Source organism: Melampsora larici-populina (assembly GCF_000204055.1).
Source record: "Melampsora larici-populina 98AG31 unplaced genomic scaffold MELLAscaffold_50, whole genome shotgun sequence".
NCBI lineage: Eukaryota > Fungi > Basidiomycota > Pucciniomycetes > Pucciniales > Melampsoraceae > Melampsora > Melampsora laricis-populina.
Window position 1 is genome coordinate 514,166 of NW_006768814.1, and position 23,655 is coordinate 537,820.

The 23,655-nt window shown below is 40.1% G+C and overlaps 1 protein-coding gene across 1 annotated transcript; it reads left to right on the forward strand.

The window, feature by feature from the left end:
* Positions 1-21,021: 21,021 nt before the first annotated feature.
* On the forward strand, positions 21,022-23,152 carry MELLADRAFT_50153 (uncharacterized protein; the record flags this gene model as incomplete). The annotated part of the gene is made up of 6 exons (XM_007415332.1): positions 21,022-21,194; positions 21,270-21,359; positions 21,435-21,491; positions 21,562-21,631; positions 21,703-22,775; positions 22,870-23,152. 6 exons carry the CDS (start codon positions 21,129-21,131, stop codon positions 22,951-22,953), a joined length of 1,440 nt encoding a protein of 479 aa, XP_007415394.1.
* Between the last annotated feature and the right edge of the window lie 503 nt (positions 23,153-23,655).

The following is a 23,655-nucleotide window of genomic DNA, read 5'->3' on the forward strand; positions in this document are numbered from 1 at the left end:
GCAGCACAAAAGATTTGATTAGCTCGTTGAACCATGGAAAGATTGATGGCAGCTCTTTAACTTACCTGCAAATACTAGACATTGGGGATCTATCCCAAAGATGTTATCAATGTACTCTCCACGAGCAATGGGGCTCTGATTTGGATGTACAGTGCGTGCCTTTTTGCGGGTAAGGCGAAGTCTGGAGTTGAGCTCGGTGCAAAGGGTTTGATTGCAGACATCAAATTGGAATGTTTCGAGAAGTCTTGCCTTCAACTCGTCTAAGTAGAGAGTAGGATCGTGTTCAAGAGATTCAAGGATGAATTGACGCTGAGCATTGTCGAGTCGAGTAGGAGCACCTTGCTCCATCCAGAGATTGGGGTCAGTGACAACTGAGTGTGTTGTCCGGTAGAGTTCGTACCATCTTCGAACGGAAGCGATAGATACCGTGATGCCCAACGTGCGGCAAATTTCGTCGTGTTGCATTCCGCGCAAGACCATGCGGACAATGACCACTTTAAGATCAGGGCTGTAAAGGGGCATTGGAGTGAGATTGTGATGATGAGTGTGATGATTGAAATGGCGGAAAGGGGAGAAAAACGAGGGGGATTGGGGGAGAGAGAAATCAGAAGCTTGCTCGAAGTTGACGGAATCTCTTCAGTACAATGAGATTGTGAAGATGGTGTGCCGCGTAGGGCTTGCAGTAGGGCTTGCAGGGCAGCAGAGCGAAAAACCACACAAAGAAAAAAAAAAGGAAAAATCCGGTCAGAAATAAAAACTATTAGTTTTGCACCTGCGACGACTTTTCAGAAAAAAAAATCATTCTTTGTTGGATCAGCTGTATGTAGTGCTTATGGCAGCGGGCCAGAAGCTTCTATTGGGAGCGAAGAGAGGAGAAAGCACCGGAATGGAGGTGGATTCGCTTTAACAGTGAAGATCCACCGAGGACCAAAATTCATCACCGCAAATTGAAACATCTCAAGTCATCACTCACATTGCAGGGAGCTGCAGGGGTGGCCATGATTGTTTCCTTTGTTTTGCACACTTCTGATTGACCCACCAATTTTACATGCGAGGAGATAATTTACTGAGAGGTGGCTGTCCTAAGTCAAACTAACCCATACTGATTTCCGATGACGACTTTTGAGTCATGTCAGGGAACCTTGGACTCTTATCACGCAAACACTCGATGCTTCTTTTGAAAAGATTAACACCCAACTCAAGCGTGGGTCTGGACAGATACTTGCGAATTCTCCGCGAGAATTTTATGTACTGTGACGAATTTCCTGAGACGAGTCATAGGGCAAAAGTTTGTGGCGATGGATAGCACAACCAGATTCAGTGGATAATCAGGGTATGTATGTGATTCTTGATTCCCAGACTTGACTTTGGCTGGCTGCATCGCGCATCTGGATCACGAGTTCCTTCGGAAAACTTTATGGACCAAAACTGTAAATGAGGTTAAGTGCAACAGCTGTAATTGTGAAAGTTTCTAATAATCGTTGAGGAAGGGTTGAGGTTTTTGAGTCAGCCCCATGCAATACTAAAAAGATAAACAACAGACATATAGATCTATCATAATTTTGGGGATCCAGTGACTAAAGTATAGAAAAGTGAGGAACGGGCTTAAGAATGTATCAAATAAGCTGCCTTGAATCAGCTACGGTTAACCAAGGTGCTGAGGTAATCAGTTCAAACACCCTGACCCAAGTAATGTATTTCATGGAATATATCTCGTGGAATATAATTCATCTTTTCCATCAACAAATGTAAGATAATAAGCTTAACTAAGCCCCTCTCCCGCGGCTGCGTCCGCGACCTCGGAGAGGGGCTTACCGCAGACTCGGGTTTTTTGGCGGAGGACTTCCAAGAATTAAGTACTGTTAAGTACTTTCTTCAACTTTCCCTCAACACCTCTCCACAAAAAGTCCCAGATATCTCGTATGTTGTTCTTCAAAGAGTTCTACATATTTTGGTACTACACACTTGTGGTTTACTCTGAAGCAAGGATTGCAGAATGTGTGGTAAGCTTTATTGTATGTGTAGCTGTATTTGTCAGTCAAAAATCCCGGAAATGATTATTGGGGTCAAAACTCCAAAATTCCGGGCAAAACCTATTTGGGTTTTGTCTTATTTTTGCCTCGTTAGTAGGCTGAGCACGGTGGGGTTATGTATGGGCTCTTGTGGTTGCGCGCCCTTGTGTGGACCACAAAAAATTGGTAAAAAAATTGTGAGAGGTTGTTGCTTGACAACTGAGGGGGGCGGGAGGCTGCCCTTCAGAACTTAACGTTGTGAAAAGATGCAACATCAAGAAAACAGCCTGCGTCCTCCCATCGAGCAAGAAAGAAACATTCGACAGCGTCCCTTCATCGAGTCAATTGCCGTGCAGCTATGTACTACTGCAAAACAACATCAGACCTACGCTAAAGAGGTCTTCTACTCTTTTTTATGTTCGGATAATCCAGTTCTGAAAGAAAGTCGTCAATACTGGGGTATTGAAAGGGGTCTAAATTCCACTTTTCAGATTGTGCGTGCAATCAAGACTCTCACTCACCAAAGTGAGGAAGGCCGGGCTGCGTGGTGCAAATTCATTTTGACTGAGGTGAGCATTCTTCGCGTTCTTTTGTCTTTACTCATATATATTTATTATTGATGGTGGTTGTGATAGGCGCAGGAACAGATTCAACACGAAATCGAGTCCAAACCTCGAAGTTTTTACAGTTCAAAGAAGATCACAACCGAGTTCTTTGAGCTTGGTCAATTATACGCGCGCGATAAAAAAATCAGGGAATCAATGCCCTTTTTGTGGAACCTTATGTATCATCAAATGTCTCTTCGAGCAAATAATCGTGTAGCTCTAATGGCCGGCGCGTCGCGCAGCAACGTTTGGGACACGTTGGAAGAGGAAATTCCAGAAACAGAACCGATTGATGATTCAGGTCTTACTGTTGAAACCGTTGGTGAGAGGGAAGCCCGTCATGATGAGGAAATGTTGTATGTACCAGAAGACAAACACATTGCCGAAAGAGACCGAGCAAATCTAGCAAGTACTTTTTCTAATTCACTATTTATCATCAGTCCTCAAACTTATGTTTGAAATATCTTCAGGTTGCGACCACAATATGCGGCATGATCTCGTACATGTCTAATTACCGGGATAACGCGCTCCAGCTGCACAACGCTTTGACTTTCATCGCGACGGGAGTGTCTGATAGAGTATTTCAATACTTGAATACTCTAGGTCTGTCCAGTTCTCGCGATACAGCATTAAGGGCTCTAAATCATCTCAGAACCGTGCGAGAGGCCTCTCTACGAGCTATTATGTCCCAGTCTTATAGCATAAGCCCGATCATATGCATTGACAACTTCGATATATTACAAAGGGTTCACAATACCCGTGTAGAGACTGTGTCCCATCTATTCCATGGGACATGGGGCTATATTCAGTTTTTACCGAAATGCTTAGATAAAGACATCTCGAAAGATAATGCCAGCACTCACCTTAAAAACTACCATGAAACTCTAGCCGAAGCTCAGAATACTCCGATTCGGTTGGATACATTACGAGATCAAGCCAGCGATATGACCCAGTGGGAGTCAACTTTGAAATGTCAGCTAGCCACGGTCATGTACAAATATATACTTAAACCTGGAACAACTCCTTCGCCCAAACTAGCAACAAGGCCACCTCCAGTTGACCCGATTCCAGTGGACGATCGTCATTTGTTCCTGATGAGCCTCATGGACGCGGCCGACAACTCGGCAGACGGGGTTGCGCAGGTATTCGACGAAATTGCATCTCAATGCGGCCTCACTCTTGAAGCGATGTCAAAATGGGTTTGAATTGTCCAAGGCGACCTTGGAACGTGTCAAAATATCGAGAGTCTTTGAAAAAAAAGGTGTCCTGCCGGTACTGATGTAGGGGCCCTCAGCAGTGTTTTGACTATACCCGGTGTATCCCATATCATGTGGAACCTCGCTCAAGGGATACTATCTCACCATTGGGGTAATCCCCATGATTCTAAGGACACCGGGGCGTGGAAAGCATGGCAGGCTTTGGGGGGATTGCAAGGCGCTCAATCTAAACTACCTCGTAACATGGATTTTGGGACAGTTATGAAAGCTCTCCACTCCGTTCACTTTGCAACTTTGGTATCTTGTTTAACGTGAGCAAAATTTGTTTAATTATGTCAGATCGAGATTTGGACTATTTGTTAATATTTATTTGTAACTATTACATATAGCTCGACCATGTCAAAATATGAAAGTCCTCCTGACCTTTCAAAAGAAGGTGTTGCCCAGGAAGTGATCAATAAATGTTACGACAATTTTTGCAGCCCTGGTTCTTTGAAGTCGTGTAAAACTAAAGGTGACAGTTTGGGGTATAATTTGAGGCTACGGATTCGTGATTTTGCCACGGTGGTTGAAGCAGATAGTGCCACACATGCAGGTGATATTGGTAGGTTGAAGCTCATGTGGAAACGGTGGGCTTTGATGGCACATGGTTTGAAGGGCCTGCCGCGTTATGCTTTACATCTTACAAGATTCCTTGTCCTTGTGGAACAAGACCTACCTCCGCTTTTAGCAAAAGTAATATTGCACAGTATGCTTATTCCATCTGGACAGCGCCCAGGACACTTTGTAGGAAATGATCTTTGGCTTGAGTACCAAAATTTTTGGCTCAAACATTATTTCAACCAAACTGTGAGTGACCAGTGTTCAGTATTTTTCCAGTTACTCTTTGGATGAATACTGATGGGATTCTAACCCATAGTAATGGAACAGAGATTGAAAAATTGATTGCTATGTCAATCAACATTACATTTGTATGTCATTTTCCAGTGCATCATTGCTCGGATTTTACATTTTCACACTAATGAATCAATTTATTCCATTACCACGCTGAACACCCAATGTTCAGCTAAGACAGCTGATACAACAATTGAAAATTCGCAGCGGACTTAAGCCGGTTTTTCAGAATCACTCCCACCAAATATCAGAACAGACACTCGCCAACTTTATCCGCTCTTGGAATCATCAATACATAACTTCGAAAATTTCCACCGTCAAATGTCAGTTTACCGATACCGTTTTAACGGGTACCAACACATTACAAGAGCACATTCTACAAGACCGCAAAAACAAGGAGGTTTCTCGTTACCGATGGGGGTCTTTAGGAGATCAGGTGGTGGATGTAGAAGGGAGTCGTGAAGAATCGCCAGGTGAGCCTGAGGATACCTAAGAGGCCGTTTTGTTACGTTTCGGCGATTTCCCCTTTTTACCTTGGTACGGAGGTGGTTTTCGCTTGTTGCTCTTTGTACCTTTTGATGTCAAGGGGTCGCCTGATGCAGTCGAAGCCTGCATAGCCATTATTAAAAGTGAATAGAAAATCAAACATTAGCAATATGATATATATATATATATGATCAGATCTGCCAAGCGAGTACCTGAGCTACCATCTCAGTGTCATTTTGTGGAGCAACTATGACACTTCCGTTCTTTTTGGATTGGTTCTTTTTTGCATCGTTCTTCTTTGATTCATTCTCCTTCGCGAGAGCCTTGGCTGCGTTATACATTCTCATCTCTGCTTCTGAAGGGTGCAATACGGCAATTGAGTCAGTACTTGCCTTCCACGCGCGAATGTCTTGAAGTATTGAACCATATGTGTTTGGCAGTGGTTCGCTACCAAACACATCATCCAAATGTAGTCCTTGTAAAACAAAATCGTAGTTGATGCACACAGTCCAAAGTTTGATTGGCGAGAATAGGTCGTCAAGAGTATAGAAAGAATCTTTAGGATATTCAGTGTCAAATATCGCCTGCAGGTTTGATTGAATGCGCAAGTACAATCGAATCCACCGTATGTCTTGGTATAGAGGATGATCCTCACGAATCGGACGCATTTGGGTTTCGAGTGATGAATCATGAGGACTCAAATCCTCCGCGGCGAGTTTGAAATCGGGTTGATTGGCTGGAACGTCCTTCTTGAGTACCAACTCAGTAAAATTTGTAGAGGTCAAATTTTTTTGCTGAGCAAGGAAAAAATTTGCCGCATTCAGATCACAGTTCGAGCAGAGGCATGGTGCCATGCCTGCATCTGCCTGCCTTTGAGTTTCGGCAATAACGGCTTGATCGCTTTTGGACACAGGGATGTAGTTACATCTAGTTCAACGTCGAGTCAGATTTATAATGAAATTCAATATAAGACATTTATAATGTAAGAAATTATGAGTCAAAGTGCGAACTACTCACCGTAGAAGAACCTCAAACGCGACTCGTAAACATACGTCAGTGATGCTCATCGCATGCATATGCTGGTCATTATCTTGCTGAGACTGATGCGGTAAAGCCATCAGTCTATCCTTGTCCGCCTGAGCGAGTTGATTGACTATTAGAAAAGCCACCAATGGTTGTCTGTCTCGACCCCCTCGCCCAGCCATTTGCAATAACTCCATCGGGTCTAGCTGACCCATAATGATGACCCTTCTCACACGAGTCCAATTTTGTCCTAAACCTAAGGCGTTTGTACAGGTCATTATCGAGAACTTGCCGTTTCCAAAGTCGAGAGCACGACGAGCCTTGTCAATCGGGCAGGTTGAAGCGTGATATCGCCGGACCGATGAACTCAAGCCATTGCGAGATTCACTTGGGATGTTACGAGCTGAGTTGATTGCTTTTAGAGCTAGATACGTGTCGTTTTGAGTATGACAGTAGACAAGGCTAGGTACTAGCTCTGAGTCACCTATTACAGAAGATGGTGCGAAAAATTTCTTGAGCAAGTCCATTGATGAAGTACCGTGTCTGTTAGAGACCCGGATGAAACGTATTTCGGGGCGAACAAGCTCGCCTCGATGGATGTCTATGTCATCTCTGGATATTTTGAGACTTGCCAGGATCTGTTCGAAATGGCGAGGTGGACACGTTGCTGACATTAGCAGAGTCGGGACTGATTCGGTGGCTAGGAATCGCTCGATCAGATTACCGTAAGATGGCCGAAAAGCGGTGCGATCTTGCGAAATTTGAAAGCATCGAAGATTCTTGATGCGGCCACTCAAGGCAAGGCCCCAACAGTAGATGAGGTGAGCCTCGTCGACTACCTTGAGGACCAGGCGGGTCTGAAACGCTTTCGAAAAGTAGAGACGCTCAAAATGAGTGTTATTCAAAAAAATCTCAGGTGACTATCAAACAAAAAACAGAATATGTTAGCTATACCTTCACCACATCACAATCGGCTAAATGTTGAAGGCTTACAACATAAATAAATTGGTATTTTCCTGCGAGAATTTCTTTGTACACGATTTTAGTGAAGGATGCCCGGGTCAAATTGATTGCCGATAGTCCATGTCTAGCCTTTTCTTCAACCTGTGCAATGAGGACAGTTTGTCAAATCGCAAACAGAGACATATTAGGAGTATAACTTACTTGATTGTCCCCGAGGGCGTCCAAAGGATTCAAAGTCAAGATGATCGGAGCGCAGGCTTTGGTAAACATCAAAAAGAACAATTCCAGTATACGAGACTTCCCGTAGCCGGTACTTGCAAGGAGAAATACGTCCCGATTTCGAACTAGACTGATTGTCGCGTCCACTTGGAGCATTCGAGCAATAACGTTATATTTGTCGTAAAATAATTCAAGTATGACTTCACGCAGCTCTTCATCGTTGTCCTTCAGTAATAACTTTGAGATTGATGGTCGGATTCCTTTAAGAGTTGCTTTGGTGGTAGCTGGAGAGGAATCTGAGGTCTTTCCAACATGAGGCGAAGGTGGCAATATGGCTCCTTGAGAGCGAGTGATCATGACGTAGTTGGGTGAAATCAAAGTGTTGCGCGAGGATGACGGGTCTTTGGAAAGGTCGCCCACCCTAACACTTACTGCTCTAGGATATCTAAGGCCTACAGCCCCTAGGTCATAACCCTTTTGACCCAGGTTTTGGATTAGTCTCGAATTGTCCAAGAACAAATCGACCAAATCTGATTGGCCGCCTGTACACCCAATCTTAGGCTGTTACAGGAATACATAACGACCACAATTGGTCATGGCTCCATCAATGGCAAACCAAGTCTGTTTGTGTTGAAAATAGTACCAAAATATGTAGAACTCTTTGAAGAACAACATACAAGGTATCTGGGACTTTTTGTGGAGAGGTGTTGAGGGCAAGTTGAAGAAAGTACTTAACAGTACTTAATTCTTGGAAGTCCTCCGCCGAAAATCGCGTCTCTGCGATAAGCCCCTCTCCGAGGTCGCGGACGCAGCCGCGGGAGAGGGGCTTAGTTAAGCTTAGTAAGATAAAGCATAGTAGGAAATTTTCAGGAATAAATTGGTGACTTGAAATGAACAGATGGGAATGTGGAGAAATTTTGGACTTCTAAGAGCATCCAATATTGTTATGGTAAAAGTTCAGTAAACTTTACACCAGGGGGTAAAGCTCCTTGGCCTTGGATGGTTCTGCAAACCTGTCCAGGAATTTCAATGCTATCATGGATAAAAACCGGTTCTAGTGACAAGATTTGTGAAAGCAGTGACTGAAGCCTGCCTTACACTGGTCACAACTAAGCTTAAATAAGCCCCTCTTCCAACATGGCCACAACCCCACATCCACTCTCAAAGAGGGGCTTATGACTAAAACCCAGGGTTTGGCCTGAGCACAGCAAGATTTTCACATGATTTTGCTTGAAACCTCATTTTGAGGGCTCTAAATATTGTGCAACCTCACAAAAGATTGAACAGAGCTTGTGATAAGCCTCTTACACCTGCTTGTGCCACTTTTAGCACCACTTTATTTAAGCAAAGTGACACAGTTGAGCTGTTAAGTTCTTGTATATAATATATATGGGTCTTATTCAATATGCGGCCTACATGTGCACTCAATCTTGGAGTCCAATATCCTTGGAATCCACAACTGTAGACATGAAAACAGTGGCACAAAGAGATACAGAAGACCTTGAAGAAGCTCCTCACAATTTTTTGTGAGGTTGCATGATGTTTGGAGCCCTCAAAATGAGGTTTCAAGCAAAAGAGCTTCAAGATCCTGCTGAGCTCAGGCCAAACTTGAGGTGTTAGACATAAGCCCCTCTTGCAGAGTGGACATGGCCACATCAGCAGAGGGGCTTACAATGTGAGGAAAGTGGATTCCAGGTCACAACACATGTGTTTGTCACACCATGATGAGACAAGCCCTAACCCCATCTCAGGAACCATCTGGTTGTCAATACTGGATGATCATTGTGACAGATGCAGTGTCTTCCATCACTGGTCACTTGCAATACCATCACAAAACAATGTAACAATATCAGTTGCAATCCTGGTACAGCGCAAATTGTGGCTGCGTACATTGTGTTACACAGCTTTTGAAGCCAGTGAGATGATCTCGCTCAAAAGGTCTTCAAGCCAATATGCACAATGACTTCTACATCATGAATGAATTCAAAGGAAAATTCCTATGATAATCTTGTTTTTAATATGCACATGCTTCCAATATGAAGGGTATGTGATTACTATGCCTTTTCAAAAAAATTCAACATGCATCCCATGGGTCTACAACTCACTTTGATTTGACTAGATGACTGTCTTTTCTAAGGATTACTAGTCATATCTGTTGTACACTGTAGTTAGTGTTATACACAGTCATGCCAAAATGCACCTTAAAAAAAAGGTCTTGCTCAAACAAGATACCACAAGCATAACAGTTCATTATGCAATCAATGATGTATGATACCACTCTTGTTATCAAAATCATAATGTTTCATTCTCAAATCAATATAATAATATGTTAGACAATGACTTGTGTCTCTTGATTATTAAGATTACTCTGTGGAACTTCATTTCAGAGTAATCTTAAATACTTCCCTTCCAATATAATCCTGTGAGTATGTGAAACCATTTGTACACAGCCCTGCAACTTCCCAGTTCATTGCTGTGGGGCTTGTTTTGCACAGCCTTTGAAGCAACCAATAGGGTACCCTGAATTCCCCCCCTGGACAGGTTCTGGACATGTCCCAAAACAATTGAAAAAATGGAATGTGGCTGTAACCCTATCAATCATAGGTTTGAAAAATTCCATTTACCCCCTGGTGTACAATAATGATTTAAAATTAAAGTAATCAGGTAGTAAATATCATTCTGTGTAGACTAGTAGATACTGTGCAGAACAGACTCTATCCCACTATTGTAACTTCTGTGAAAGAAACTGCAAAGCTCAAACCATCAAGTTAGACATTTTGTTGTTGCTTATAAAGAACAGTTGGACACCTCATTGTCATGGAGTATTATATAGCATCTTAATGACCAACAAGTAAGTCAGAACAAAAGTATAGAAATGTATCAACTTTGGCTCTTTAAAGGCAGATTTTGTGATGATTTTCACTGGGGTAAAGGATACTTGGAGTTGCAAGAACAATCAATTTGAGACCAACCAATTTGAAAACAATAAATTTGAAAAAAAATATTTGAAAACAAACAATGCAAAAACAGAGACTTGATACAATTTGTAAACAGTACCAAGATGTGATAGGTACACAAGGAAAGAGGATGTTCAATGGCCATGTTGACAATACAGAAGTGAAGTTAGGTGTATGTTGATTGAGAGAATAAAAGGAGAGGAGTGGTCAAGCATTGATTTTTGGGAGTGGTGGTGTGATGTGCTGCTGGTAAATTCCAGCAGATTTGCAAATACCAACTTGCACCATGTAAATATCCTTGTAGCACGTTGATGTGCGCACACACAGGTCTTTCCTTAGACCTGGTAAAGATCCATCAAAGAGGTACCACAAATCCTATAATTAAATCACTATTCACAAAGGGGGCTCTACAACAATCTCAGTCTAAATCCAGCCAAAATACTTTCATATTTGTTTCAAAACTCTCTGTGTGTGCATGTTGACATGCTACAAGGATATTTACCTGGTGTTGGTAGAGGTCCAGTAAATTTGCTGTACCCCTACCAATTCTTGAGTGAATTTGTAGGTACTGATTTGTACTTTGGACACAATTGGGGATCTCAAGGCTCAGTACAGTGAAAGTTACTGTACCAAGGCCATTTACAGAGACAATAGTGGATGCTCTAAGAGACACACCTCACCTGTATTTTTGCTAACAGGTTGGATATTGTTTTGAATATTTGTCTAAAGCTAAGTTGTCATGAGTTATTTAAGACCTCATCAAAATTTTCTACCCCATTGAGTTCACAATCAATTTTACTCTATAAAAAATCACCAATTCATCTATCATCTACCAATTTTTATCTATCAAAAAAACTCTTAGTAGGGGTATTCAAAACTCAAGAGCCCTTGGAATGGATAGATATCTCCTCCAGGAGATTTATGTGAAGACTGAGTTGATAATTTGAAGTGTTGGTGATGGCAGTGAAAGTTTGTCTTTTGTAGAGCAAAGAGTGAGAAAATAGCATGATACTTGCCAGGCTAAGAGTTGTCTGTGGCACAGCACAAGTGAGGTGACGGGGATGGGGGATTGGGGGCTCTCAAATCTATCAAGAATGGTCCAGAAGTGACATCCAAAACATTTTGGAGGTGTCCCAGAAGTTTCTGGATGTCACTTCTTGACACTTCTGGGACACGTTTCTGGAGTTTTGGATACCACTAGTGTTGTGATAGTGTCATGTAAGGTGGTCAAAGATCATTACCTAGTGGGGTGTCAATGCTCAAGGCGCGTACAGGCATTGGGACGGCTGACTTCCTCTTTTGGGAATCACCTGTCTCTTTTGGGATTGATGAATCAAGGGGTAATTTGTTAGGTGTGATCTCGTGGTTTAGTTGTAGCAAGGGATGGAAGAAATTTTTCTGGGTCTCTCCAGTTTCCAGTTTCTTGAACTTTCTCTTTTCTGATTCTTTTTGTGTTGAAAGAATCAGTAAGTCACTCATCATGTCAATATACAGATTGTCTTTTTCACTTCACTAATCATTTCTATCCGTGTTCTAAATCAAATAAATGTCTTGTCTTTCTTTTCTCATTCTTCTCTATCTTTAATACAAGTTCTATTTTTTGTGAAATCATGTGCAATATTGCGCAGAAATTGTGTAGTGGGCAATATTGCACTTTACTCCACACCACAACATTGTAAGTTTTTTTTGAGAAAAATTGTGGTCTGTCTTGTTGTGCTTTATTGCGCTGACTACGCAACACAACAGAAATGGGTCAAAATCCATTGTGTTGCCTTTTGGTTGCGGTGGTGCTCACAACTTGGGTGGATGCAAGGTTTAGAATTGACCTTGCATGCACAGATGTGTTGGTTTGATATCTTTTTCCCTATTCCAATCTTGTCCTGTTATTGACTTTCCAGTCATCTGACACATGGGTGTTTTTTAGAACATCAAAGATGGCCAAAAGTATCACCATAGATGTGACCATGTATGAGGGAGATGGTCTTCAAGATCCTTGTGGTTACAATATTATTGTGTGCTTGGTATACTATTGCTTTCTGTTTCCCAATTTTCTGTTTATGAAATGTTTTTATAATTACTGTTTTTGGGTTCCAGTTACTGAAGTTTGAGTTGCATCATTCTCAGAACATAAGCAGGAACCAAGAATCCTACGGAAATTATAACTGCACCTAAACCTAATTTTCCTCAGAAATTCCTCTGTGGTTTATGTGTGGGATGGTGTAACTTCATTAGGTTTTTCTCCAGCCATTTAGTCAAGCATTTATGCTTGAACTTTTCTAGATGTGCCACCTCTATCAGTGGATATTGTCACAGATTTTTATAAATTTCTCAACGGTATAGAACACAAGAATCTAAGAAGAGTCTTGAGATGACTTCACCGCTAGATAACACAATAGCATTAAGAAGGATACCTGAGGGCACAGGTTCCGCGTCAGACTAAAGCGTATCTGCTAGTCAATGATGAGAACAGGAAACTAACCTACCAAACCACAATTAAAAAGAACAACATGAAAAGTAAAACTTATCAGATCAAAAGAAACAAATTGAAATGGGACCGTCAAACTCACTACTATAAATAAGAAATATTGCCAAAGGCAATACCCGTGTTTGGTGCGAATCCCAAGGCGTAAGCCCCGGGTATATAAAATTACTTGAGCAAATGATGAAACACGCCCTACGGGGTGGCTAGGCCCATACATAAAATATAAGAAAAATGACAACTATAACTACTATATATGATAAGGACTCATAACCAACAAGAATGAAATAAATGAGTAATAATCATTTTTTTAGAGAAAAAAAAAAAGAAAAAAAAAAAAAGAAAAAAGGAACACATAAAAAATAGACTAAAATATTTAATAAAAAAGAAACTGAGATAACTAATACTTGAAAAATAAAAGATATAGAACTAAAGTTAAATATAATTACCTAGGAATAAAACATGACACTTTCCTTTCAACAGCCTTAGATAGGGAGAAGGAGGGAGGGTTGAAAAAATTTATAACTGGAAAGATAGAGAGAAATTCTTGAGTTTAATGAAATTTGTTGACAATAGTAACTGCTATGGGAAAGTTGAGGATGATGGTGGTCAACAGCTATGATGTCATAGCTGATGAATCGAGAGATAAGGTCAGGAGAAGTCCGACCCGTCAGTATATGTTTACATGTAAAATCATCCAACTTTCCCATTCCACTATGTTAATAACGTGTTACCAACAACGAGAAATGGGACCGTCAAACTCACTACTATAAATAAGAAATATTGCCAAAGGCAATACCCGTGTTTGGTGCAAATCCCAAGGCGTAAGCCCCGGGTATATAAAATTACTTGAGCAAATGATGAAACACACCCTCTCCGACCCGCCTAACAGCGTACGAAAAGAGTGGTGAAGTAGGAGAAACGTGTAAATCAATTGTCAGCACCAAATCTTCAAAAACACGAATAATCATGACCAAATGTTTGCTTAAACCATGGTTCCAAAAAGTAATAGGTTATTAACAATAACCATTGACCAGCATCAGGTAAAAAATACCATTGACCAGTTCAATTGATCCAGAAAGCAATAAAATGCATTGACCATCTGAATATCTAACACTCACATTATTTAAAAAAGACTTTCGAACCCACGTGAGACGAATGTCCAATCACATGATTTTGGTTTTCTGGTAAACGAAGTGCTGCATGGCCTCGAACGTATATCAGGAACGCGTCTGAAGACCATCGACCGGCACTTTTGATATAGTCCATAGTCGCTCCAGTCTGAGCTAACGCCGTAGCTCCTCCCGAACGTAAAGAATGGCCTGAATAAGATTTATCAAAATGGGAATGAAACCTTTCAAGGAACCAAGAACGATTTGGAGATAAGCCTTTTGATGTGATAAATAACTCAGGAGATGAAATAAAACTGTTATCCCTTGAACGTAAATATGATTTAATGAGCTTTATTGGACATGCTGGAGTGTTCTCGAAGAATTGAATAATAATCGGAGTGCCTATGAATTTTGTGTCGCCTTTCGAATACGGAAGATGGTACTGGATGAATTTTTTGCAATCTGAGAATTGAAGTGAAGATCTTAAAATGATTTTTCTTGCATCAAAATATTTTTCTGAATCTGGGATAGTTAATTCCCCAAGCCTATGAAGACCACCGAAACCTAAACCTAACATAGCCAAAAATAACTTGTCATCATAAGATGATGAAGACTTCCTAACTACCATTTCGATTTGTTCCACTGATAATGCCTTCTTTCTGACTACCGGAATTGATAAATTTTTCATACAGTGCTTCATCGTATCTATAACATCTTGATGTCTTGTTTCACAATTAATTAAAGGAAAATTTAATTTAAAAATATGTTTTATACCGACTAAATATGCCTGAACTGATCTAGGAGCTATGACTCGACTGGAATAAGATACATAATCACATAATGTTTTTGAATTAGGAATGAAAGGTAAGTTAAACTTTTTACAAAAACTCGCAAAACTCCTAAAACCACACTTGTACTTAGCTAAAGAGATTTTTGCAATTGTCGAACGACGATCCTTGTTTGACAAGATTCAAAGATCATTTAAAGAAATATTCATAATAGCTTTTGCCTTTTTGGATTTACCCATGATGTCGATCCTGAATAATAGTTGTTGATTGATAAATTTACTTCTAAACCACCTGATGATAAATTTTTATTGATTGTAAAATAAGAAACTGAAGACGCTCCAATTTTTAGCCGAAGTGCTTCTATTTGAACTACTGAAAGACCTATCTTTTGTCGTGATAAATTGTCAGCTGAAGTATTGAGATCTTTTGAAATGTGCATGACCTTAACGTCAGCACCTGCTTCTACCAATCGTGAGACACAGTAACAAAATAAAGATCTTACAATCTTATTTGGACAGTGTGAATTAAATAAGTCACACACTAATTGAGAATCTGAATAAATGAAAATTTTCTTGGAACCTTTTTTGATCCCAAAATCAATCGCACAGACTACTCCCAGCAATTCCGCCCAATAGATATTACGAGTTGGAGGCGGTAAAACTGAATATCTTCCTATCCGCGGACCTGGCTCCCAGACTCCTATTCCATGCATACAGGCGTCCGTAAAATAAACTGCATCTGCATCATGCAAAGACCACCTTGTTGATTCTAGAAATAAAACACCTTCAGCTTTATTGAAATAATTAATCAACCAACGAATATCATCTTGGTTTTCTTTATTTAGAGGAAGTTGCAAATACTTCTTATACTTCCCAGCCGTTTTTTCGTATAAACTTTGAAGCGCAAATCTTCCCCAAGGCATAGATGTACATGCCCAGGAAGCATGTCCTAAAACTTCTTGCCATTGCTTCAACGTGTGTTTTGGTTTTGATATGAAATTTTCGAGAGCTTGAAGAATTTTTGTTTTCTTGTCTTGATGCAAATACATACTCATTTTTTCCGAATCCACCATATGTCCTATAATTTCGATCACTGGACCATGGATTTGTTTCTTCCATACCCATGGAATTCCTAACATGTCGAAAAGATTTAACAATTTAGCTTGTGGTGTTGGAATATGATGTTCTTTAAACATGATGAAATCTTCTCTTTTGCATACTCCCCATACATCATCCATCATATTGTTCATCCTTTTGATGTTGAATACAAACTCGGCAATCCATAAAACTAAAGAGAATACACCACACCATATGTGTGGTGAAGCAGACGAACCAAATGTTAAATTGTAATCAATTCGTTTCTTATCCTTTATCCTCATAATCTGACGGAGTTGGTATTGAAGATGGAGGGGAATTATCCGAAATGCTGTTTCCACATCCGATTTCCATAGCATTAAATCTTGATTTTCTTTCTTCATGTCAATAAGATACGGTGCAAAATTTTTCAACGAGTCGTAGGTAACTTCAATGTTGTCTTTATCGATCAGATCATTCGGAGCTGGTCGACCTGCGCTCATATTGGAGCAAACCCGCATCTTCAGAGAATCCTTTTTCGACGTCATTAATAGAGGTATGACTTTCATCCCTGGCAACAAAGTACTAAATTCAGCTGAGTACCTTCCTTTGTCAATCTCTTCTTGACATTGGACTTCCAATATCTCTTTGTAAGTATCGCAAGAAGAATGATTAGGACCATCCACCACTTCGGACAAAGGTAATGAAGAACTCGGCCAAAATCCTAATCTTAAACCTTTCAGAACTGATTCCACGAAAGGCCGATTAGGATGCTTGATTAACAATGTTTGTAGCTTATCTACCTTTATCGGAGTATTGATCTTAAACAGATAATGGTACTGTTTTAAAGCGTAAGCTGCATCGATGTCTTCGTCGAGAGATGGCGCATCGGGAAATGGTCTTGCTTTAAGACTTGATTCAATAGCTGGCGAACTTCCTTGTTGATTCACGCCATCCCACATGTATCCCCGCAAAAATCTATGTGAAGAAAACTCGTCGATAATCATTTGCTCGTCGTCATTATTCGCACTGGAAATAACTTAAAAGTCAGTGTCAATTTCTCATGACGTAAGCCTATTCTTTCATCTGTTTTCATTGATATTTTTTAGAGAAAAACCCACCCAAAGACGGATATTTTGTCTTTTTCAGGCATGTTCAACTCCTGGGTGGAGTTTCCGACATCCTTTAATGTTCTGTTGGTTATTCACACAAGATCAGATCCCCGCTAAACTTCTAAAAATTTCGAATAGAGAAAAATATCAAAACTACCAACACATCTATGCATCCGGGGACACTTGTCACCAAGCTTGCAGTTTCCAAGATTAAACGCGAAGCAATATTGCTCTTCTTCACGCATGTTTCTTGTATCTTCCACACCCAAACCATTCTTGTACTTATAATTGTGATTATAGTATAGAGGAGAATTTTGGTTTTTCGGATGAGCTTGTTCCCTTTGTCCTGATCTTTGACGATTCGGTCCTTGATAAGGTCTCGAACTCGTTGATGCTTCTGGCTGTCGAACTTCAAAAGCCTTCGCCATGTATTTTGTCGCCAAAGTTGATAGTGATTTATGGTCGAAATCACCGAAAGATATATTTTCTTTAGCGGCAAAGTTTCTTCGTAATGCTGCGTCGAAGTTCGCAACACAAACCCAATCTGCTTTAGATCCATCTGACATAAATTGATCCTTGATAAATTCGGCGTATTTCTTAAAATCTTCATAACAACTTGGAAATGCTTCTTGGTACGTTTTTTGAAGTATATCGAAGTAATAAAACCACTCCTGAGCATCAATAAGCTTTTCGGATAATGATTTGTTCTGTAAAGAAAGATTCTTGTCTTTCCCATCCAAAGTAAGAGGAGCTTGATATCCTTTTTGCTTTGCCATGTATTCTCCTTTAATTCTTCTAAGGTCGATGTATTCACCTTCCAGTAACTCTTTTGATAAAGTTTTTGGAAAATCTGACGGTCTAACAGTTCTATTAAAACCTTTAACGGCTTGTGATAAACTGGATTGATAACCTTTTTTAGCTTTTGCAAATCTAATAGCTCCTTGCGTATAAGACGCTTCTGAATTTGGGCCTGACTCAGCTCTAGAGGACCAGTCCCACTTCTTTTGTTTTCTAGCCAACTTCTCATCTGAATCTTCTGATTCTTCAGAATCAATATCTGTTTTATTTTTCGATTTCTTACTCTTCCTTTTTTGACTAATTGGAGGAGTTGATTTTGATCTTTGAGAACTATCTTTTTCTTTATCATTCTCGGCGTCCAACAGATTTCTGGCTTTCTGTGCCATATCAATCTCGTATTGAGTGAGGATATGAACCTGAGGAGTCGGTTGTTTACTAGGTACATCCTTTTGTTTGTCCAGGACAATGTCTTCTGGAAACGTTGGATTTGAAGACAGGTCGAAGACATATACTGGATCTGTTTCTGATAGAACAGGCCTTGTAGGCGTTGGTCCTTCATTTCTATGATAGGGTCGATCATTATCTTTGTCGATTTTGATAAGATCGGATGCAAATTTGGACCATTGACGGTACCAATTTGGTGCATCGTACGGAACGATCTTGGAGAATAAAGATCGAACTTCCGCCAACGTTTTACTGTTGGAACCACCTCCTGTTTCATATTCGGAGGAAAGTTCTGCCAATTTTTCACCCACAATCCTCGCAGCATCGTAATCAAATGAACCATTTTCGCTCATGAGGATCTACTACTATCTCTTTTTCTTCTGATTTTAGAGAAATTTAAAAAAATTTATAACTGGAAAGATAGAGAGAAATTCTTGAGTTTAATGAAATTTGTTGACGATAGTAACTGCTATGGGAAAGTTGAGGATGATGGTGGTCAACAGCTATGATGTCATAGCTGATGAATTGAGAGATAAGGTCAGGAGAAGTCCGACCCGTCAGTATATGTTTACATGTAAAATCATCCAACTTTCCCATTCCACTATGTTAATAACGTGTTACCAACAACGAGGAATATAAAAGATGGACCTCTATCTACCTGTGAGCTCGAAATGAAAGAAGAGCGTGTCAGGAAAGATGAACAGGAAATGATAGAAAGTTACTAAGGTGATAGTATTGATATCAGTTAACAGTATGATCAAAATCTGAAGTGAAACATGAAAAACTCACTGATTCTTTTTGACACAAAAAGAATCAGAAAAAGAGGAAAGAGGGAATTACAAATAGAGAAGAAACCCCCAAAAGAAATCCAGCCGCATCCCTTGGTTCAACTTCCATGCATTAGCCCCTTTGTTAACCATCAGATTTTCTGCTAAGTCTTCCATCACATACAACCCTACACAACCATTTACCACCTCCATCTTTATCCATCACACTTACCAAAATAGGAAATGATCTTTGACCACTCTTATCAAGATAGTATCTTAACAATTTTACCTTGAAAACAATTACGGTACTCAAAACAATCAGGTTCGTGCCACCTTTTTCAAAAAATGTCAAAAACATAGATTCAAAGTTGATCTTTTGGCGGGGGAATTCCTGGGAATTCGCTGGAACTTTTTTTTTGGATTTTTCTACAGTTCATTTTCCCCACAAAAACGACATTTTGAAAGCAGGTTTTCAAGAAAGGTAGCACGAACCTGATTGTTTTGAGTACCGTAAATACCCAGATCTGTTCAAAATTGCAACTCAAATCAAAGTGGGTAAGTTAGGAACATCACTGATCAACCATCTGAATAAACCCTTTGTCAAATCAGTCTTAAATGGGTTATTCCTTTGTCTGAAATTGTAGATGGTCCTAATCTTATAATGTGCTCAACAAATCAAGAACTTTTGGAACTTAAATTTCAAGACAGAATTGAGAAAGGAAAGCACTTCAAGGAATTTGCTACAGCTCTTCAAGGCATGAAAGTCATTCCATTATTGATGGTTTCAGAGAAGGAGTTGTCCAAAATGTGTGTATCCTCACACATGAGTACAGGTTGGCCATCTCCTAATGATTTAGTAAGCAAGGAGGATACCAGAGTTGCATATGACTTCCTTAAATATTTCAATCCATTATAATTGAGATGAAGAGCCAATTCAGGGAAGTAGTTTTGTATAAATCAGATAACAAAACTGATTTTTAGAATTCCTATAGCTGGAATTGATGTTGCATATGTAGGTGGTCACATAACATTGATGTTCCATGTATAGTTTCAATCCTAATTTCTCCATGCTTTACAGAAACCACAGTTAAAATTTCATTGTGACTTTATTGAATCAATTTGTTCATTTGAAAAGATTGTACCATCCTGATTAGGAGTGCTTTTATAAGCCTCTCATGAATTACTTCTACCTGATATCTGATCCAGATTACAACAGCATGTTGTGTGCTGGATCAACATTGACTTTCTCAATTTGATAATAATTTTAACTTGATCAAGCATGATTCATGTTATCCTCCATTTTATCAAAATCATATATACAAACATGTCAAGTGCATTCAATTTCCTTGATGTCTTCCATAGGGTTCTGTGGTGTGTACTTACTTACCAAACTTTCAATTGGACAGCGCAAGTTACACTCGAGTCAGGTTCAGATCTGGTCAGATGTATAAACAGCTTTCAATCAGATTCGAACCCAACCCATTAAAAAAGCCTTTATATACCACAAAGTGGACTCGGTCGGTATCCATTCTGGCCTTTTGGCTTAGATCAAGTGTAGTATCTGTTCTTATCAGTGTAATTACTGGTATTGGTTCATCGAACCAATCAATTAATTACTCTTATCTTTGAATGCCCTCGACCGCTCCCTGGCTTGCCAGCGTGGTTGAGACGATGGCCTTGGGCTCACACTACCCCCTTGTGCTGTCAGGCAAAACCTCCTTTTTGTCAATGATCTTGTTCTCGAAGTCTTTTATTGTCACTATGGCCTAAAGAGAACAAACACGAGTGCTTGCCATCCTATCAAGATCTCATCTTGTTTCTTATGACAGCGTTGAGGATGGGTACAAGCAAGTTCTGAGAACTGATGAACTGGAGGTATGGCAATAAGTCCAAGTTCTATGAGCATCACTCGATCTGAATCAAGTTCAAGTGATCGAGATGATCTGATCGAGTTGTGTGCTTTTCAGATGACTGAGTCAGAATAGGATGCTTATGTATGTTAAGGTATTTCTGACATTAGACCCTTGATGGTTAGGATGGGCAATTACCCGGTTTTTTCCATTCCGATCAACTTGGATTCCGAATTTCAACTGAAAGAGTCAAGAGAGTCTGAGGTCAAAGAACTTCAAGAAGAAACCTCATTCGCTTTTCTCAATAACAAGACCATTTAACTAACAACATGGCCACTTCTCGACTACTTCTCAATGCACCTCGTAAACTCTTATCTCAATCTTTAAATCGTTCTGTACGTGACCTATCAAAGATTCATTTAAATCTAAAATCACAAACTGACTTTCAATTCTATCATGGATTTCTTTAGATCATTCCATCTCATTTAGGACGTTCTTTGGCAACTTCCATTCCTACGTCTGCTTTTCCACAAACTCAGATCACTACACTTTCTAATGGGGTGAGTGTTTGGAGTACAGGCCATTCTGAATGGATCTCGTTTATTAATCGACGGTTTGGGTTTTTTTTATTATAGCTTACTGTGGCCACCGAACCACACCCTCATTCTCAAACTGCGACGGTTGGAATCTGGGTAAGTTATATGGAAAATCTCAATTCGATGTGCTTATCTTGTGTTGATTAGCTGGTTGGAATATCTGTAGATCGATAGTGGAAGCCGAGCAGACAAACATGGTGGCACTGCACATTTCCTCGAACATCTCGCTTTTAAAGGTAAACGATCCACTCTCTGTACCACTCCAACTGAATTGATCCTGAGTTTCTTGATATGTGACTCCCAACAGGCACACAAAAACGTACTCAACATGCCCTAGAACTCGAAATTGAAAACTTGGGCGCTCATCTCAATGCCTACACGTCGAGAGAACAAACATGTTACTTTGCTAGAAGTTTTAGTGATGATGTACCCAAAGTAGTGGAAATCATTTCTGATATTCTTCAAAACTCAAAATTAGATGAAGGTGCTATCGAACGAGAAAGAAGTGTGATCTTACGTGAACAGGAAGAAGTTGATAAGGCTCACGAGGAAGTTGTTTTCGATCATCTTCATGCGGTTGCATTCCAGGGAGAGGATTTGGGTAAGACCATCCTTGGTCCAAAGGAATCGATCCTCTCTATGCAACGCTCCCACCTAACAGATTACATCAAGTCCTACTATACTGCCGATCGAATGGTCTTGGTCGGTGCTGGTGGCATTCAACATGAAGCATTGGTCGAACTTGCAAGCAAGAACTTTGGATCTTTACCTACCTCTTCTTCGCCCATCCCACTTGGTGGTCGTGGTCAAATTCGACCAACCCAATTCACCGGTTCAGAAGTCCGAATTCGAGACGACACTATGGACACGATTAACCTTGCTATTGCTGTAGAGGGAGTTGGATGGAACTCACCTGACTTGTTCCCTATGCTTGTCATGCAGTCAATCTTTGGTAACTGGGATCGCTCGCTCGGTTCAAGTGCACTTACCAGTTCACGACTTTCCCATACGCTCTCGACCAACAACCTCGTGAACAGCTTTTTGTCCTTCTCAACTTCTTACTCTGATACCGGTCTTTGGGGTATCTACCTAGTTTCAGAAAACTTGACCAACCTAGACGATCTCGTTCATTTAACTTTACGTGAATGGCAAAGAATGGCAACCGCACCCACAGAGATGGAAGTCAGCCGTGCTAAAGCTCAATTGAAAGCTTCAATGTTATTCTCTTTAGATTCTTCTAATAATATTGCAGATGATATTGGTCGACAACTTGTGACTTCTGGAAAACGAATGACACCTCAAGAGATTCAAGCAGCTGTTGAAGCGGTTACACCTGAGACTATTCGTAGAGTGGCTCAGAAATACCTCTGGGACAAAGATGTAAGTTTTTCTTATTTGATGACCTATTAGATGATATCCTCTAGTACTGCTAGTATTGTTAGTAGTTTACTCATTACTGGTTATGTTTTTTTAGATTGCCATTGCAGCTTTAGGTCGGACTGAAGGATTATTAGACTACAGTCGTATCAGGGCTGATATGGCATCTCTCTTATGGTAGAAAAATGTGAAATATGTTTGAGATTTGATTTGTTTGGTTTTGCTTTGCGAATTCATAAAATGTTTTGATGGTTATACAATCCAAGGTTTAATGACCGTATTGGACTGATAGAATTCTCAGTGAAACTGAACCTATCATAGATAATAACCTTTTCTTTTCTGAAATGATTTATATTGAAAGTTTTTTTTGGTTAACAATGGCTTTTTGAAGGTGTAATCGCAGGTTTTTCGGCGTCAGACAAACGTGTAGTGTCTTGATGGACCCGCGACGATTTGTCTGCATGACCCACCTGCTTTGGTCGCAATAACGATATCATTACGCTGCTGAGAATCCACATCTGACAATAAGCCATAAACGTACCCCATCTTATCAAAAAGTGAAGGGAAGTGAATGAGTATATGGTCAAATAGGTATAATGCTCAGAGATTAATAGAGACTCGTCTCAGAAGGCAAGTACCTCCGTTGTCAGATTTGTTCTGAACTTACTGGGATGCTTTGTTCAAACACAATCATCTTTGATTGGTATTTATAACTGTGCATATGGTTCATCTTTGGAAAAGTTGTAATCAATCATCATTATCAAAGATCTTTTACCATACATAAGTAAGTCATCATCAAAACAAAACAAATCTAAATAAGAATAAATTCAGGAAAAACAATCGACATTAATTTCAAAGAACGATTGTAAGAAGAAAAAAACCA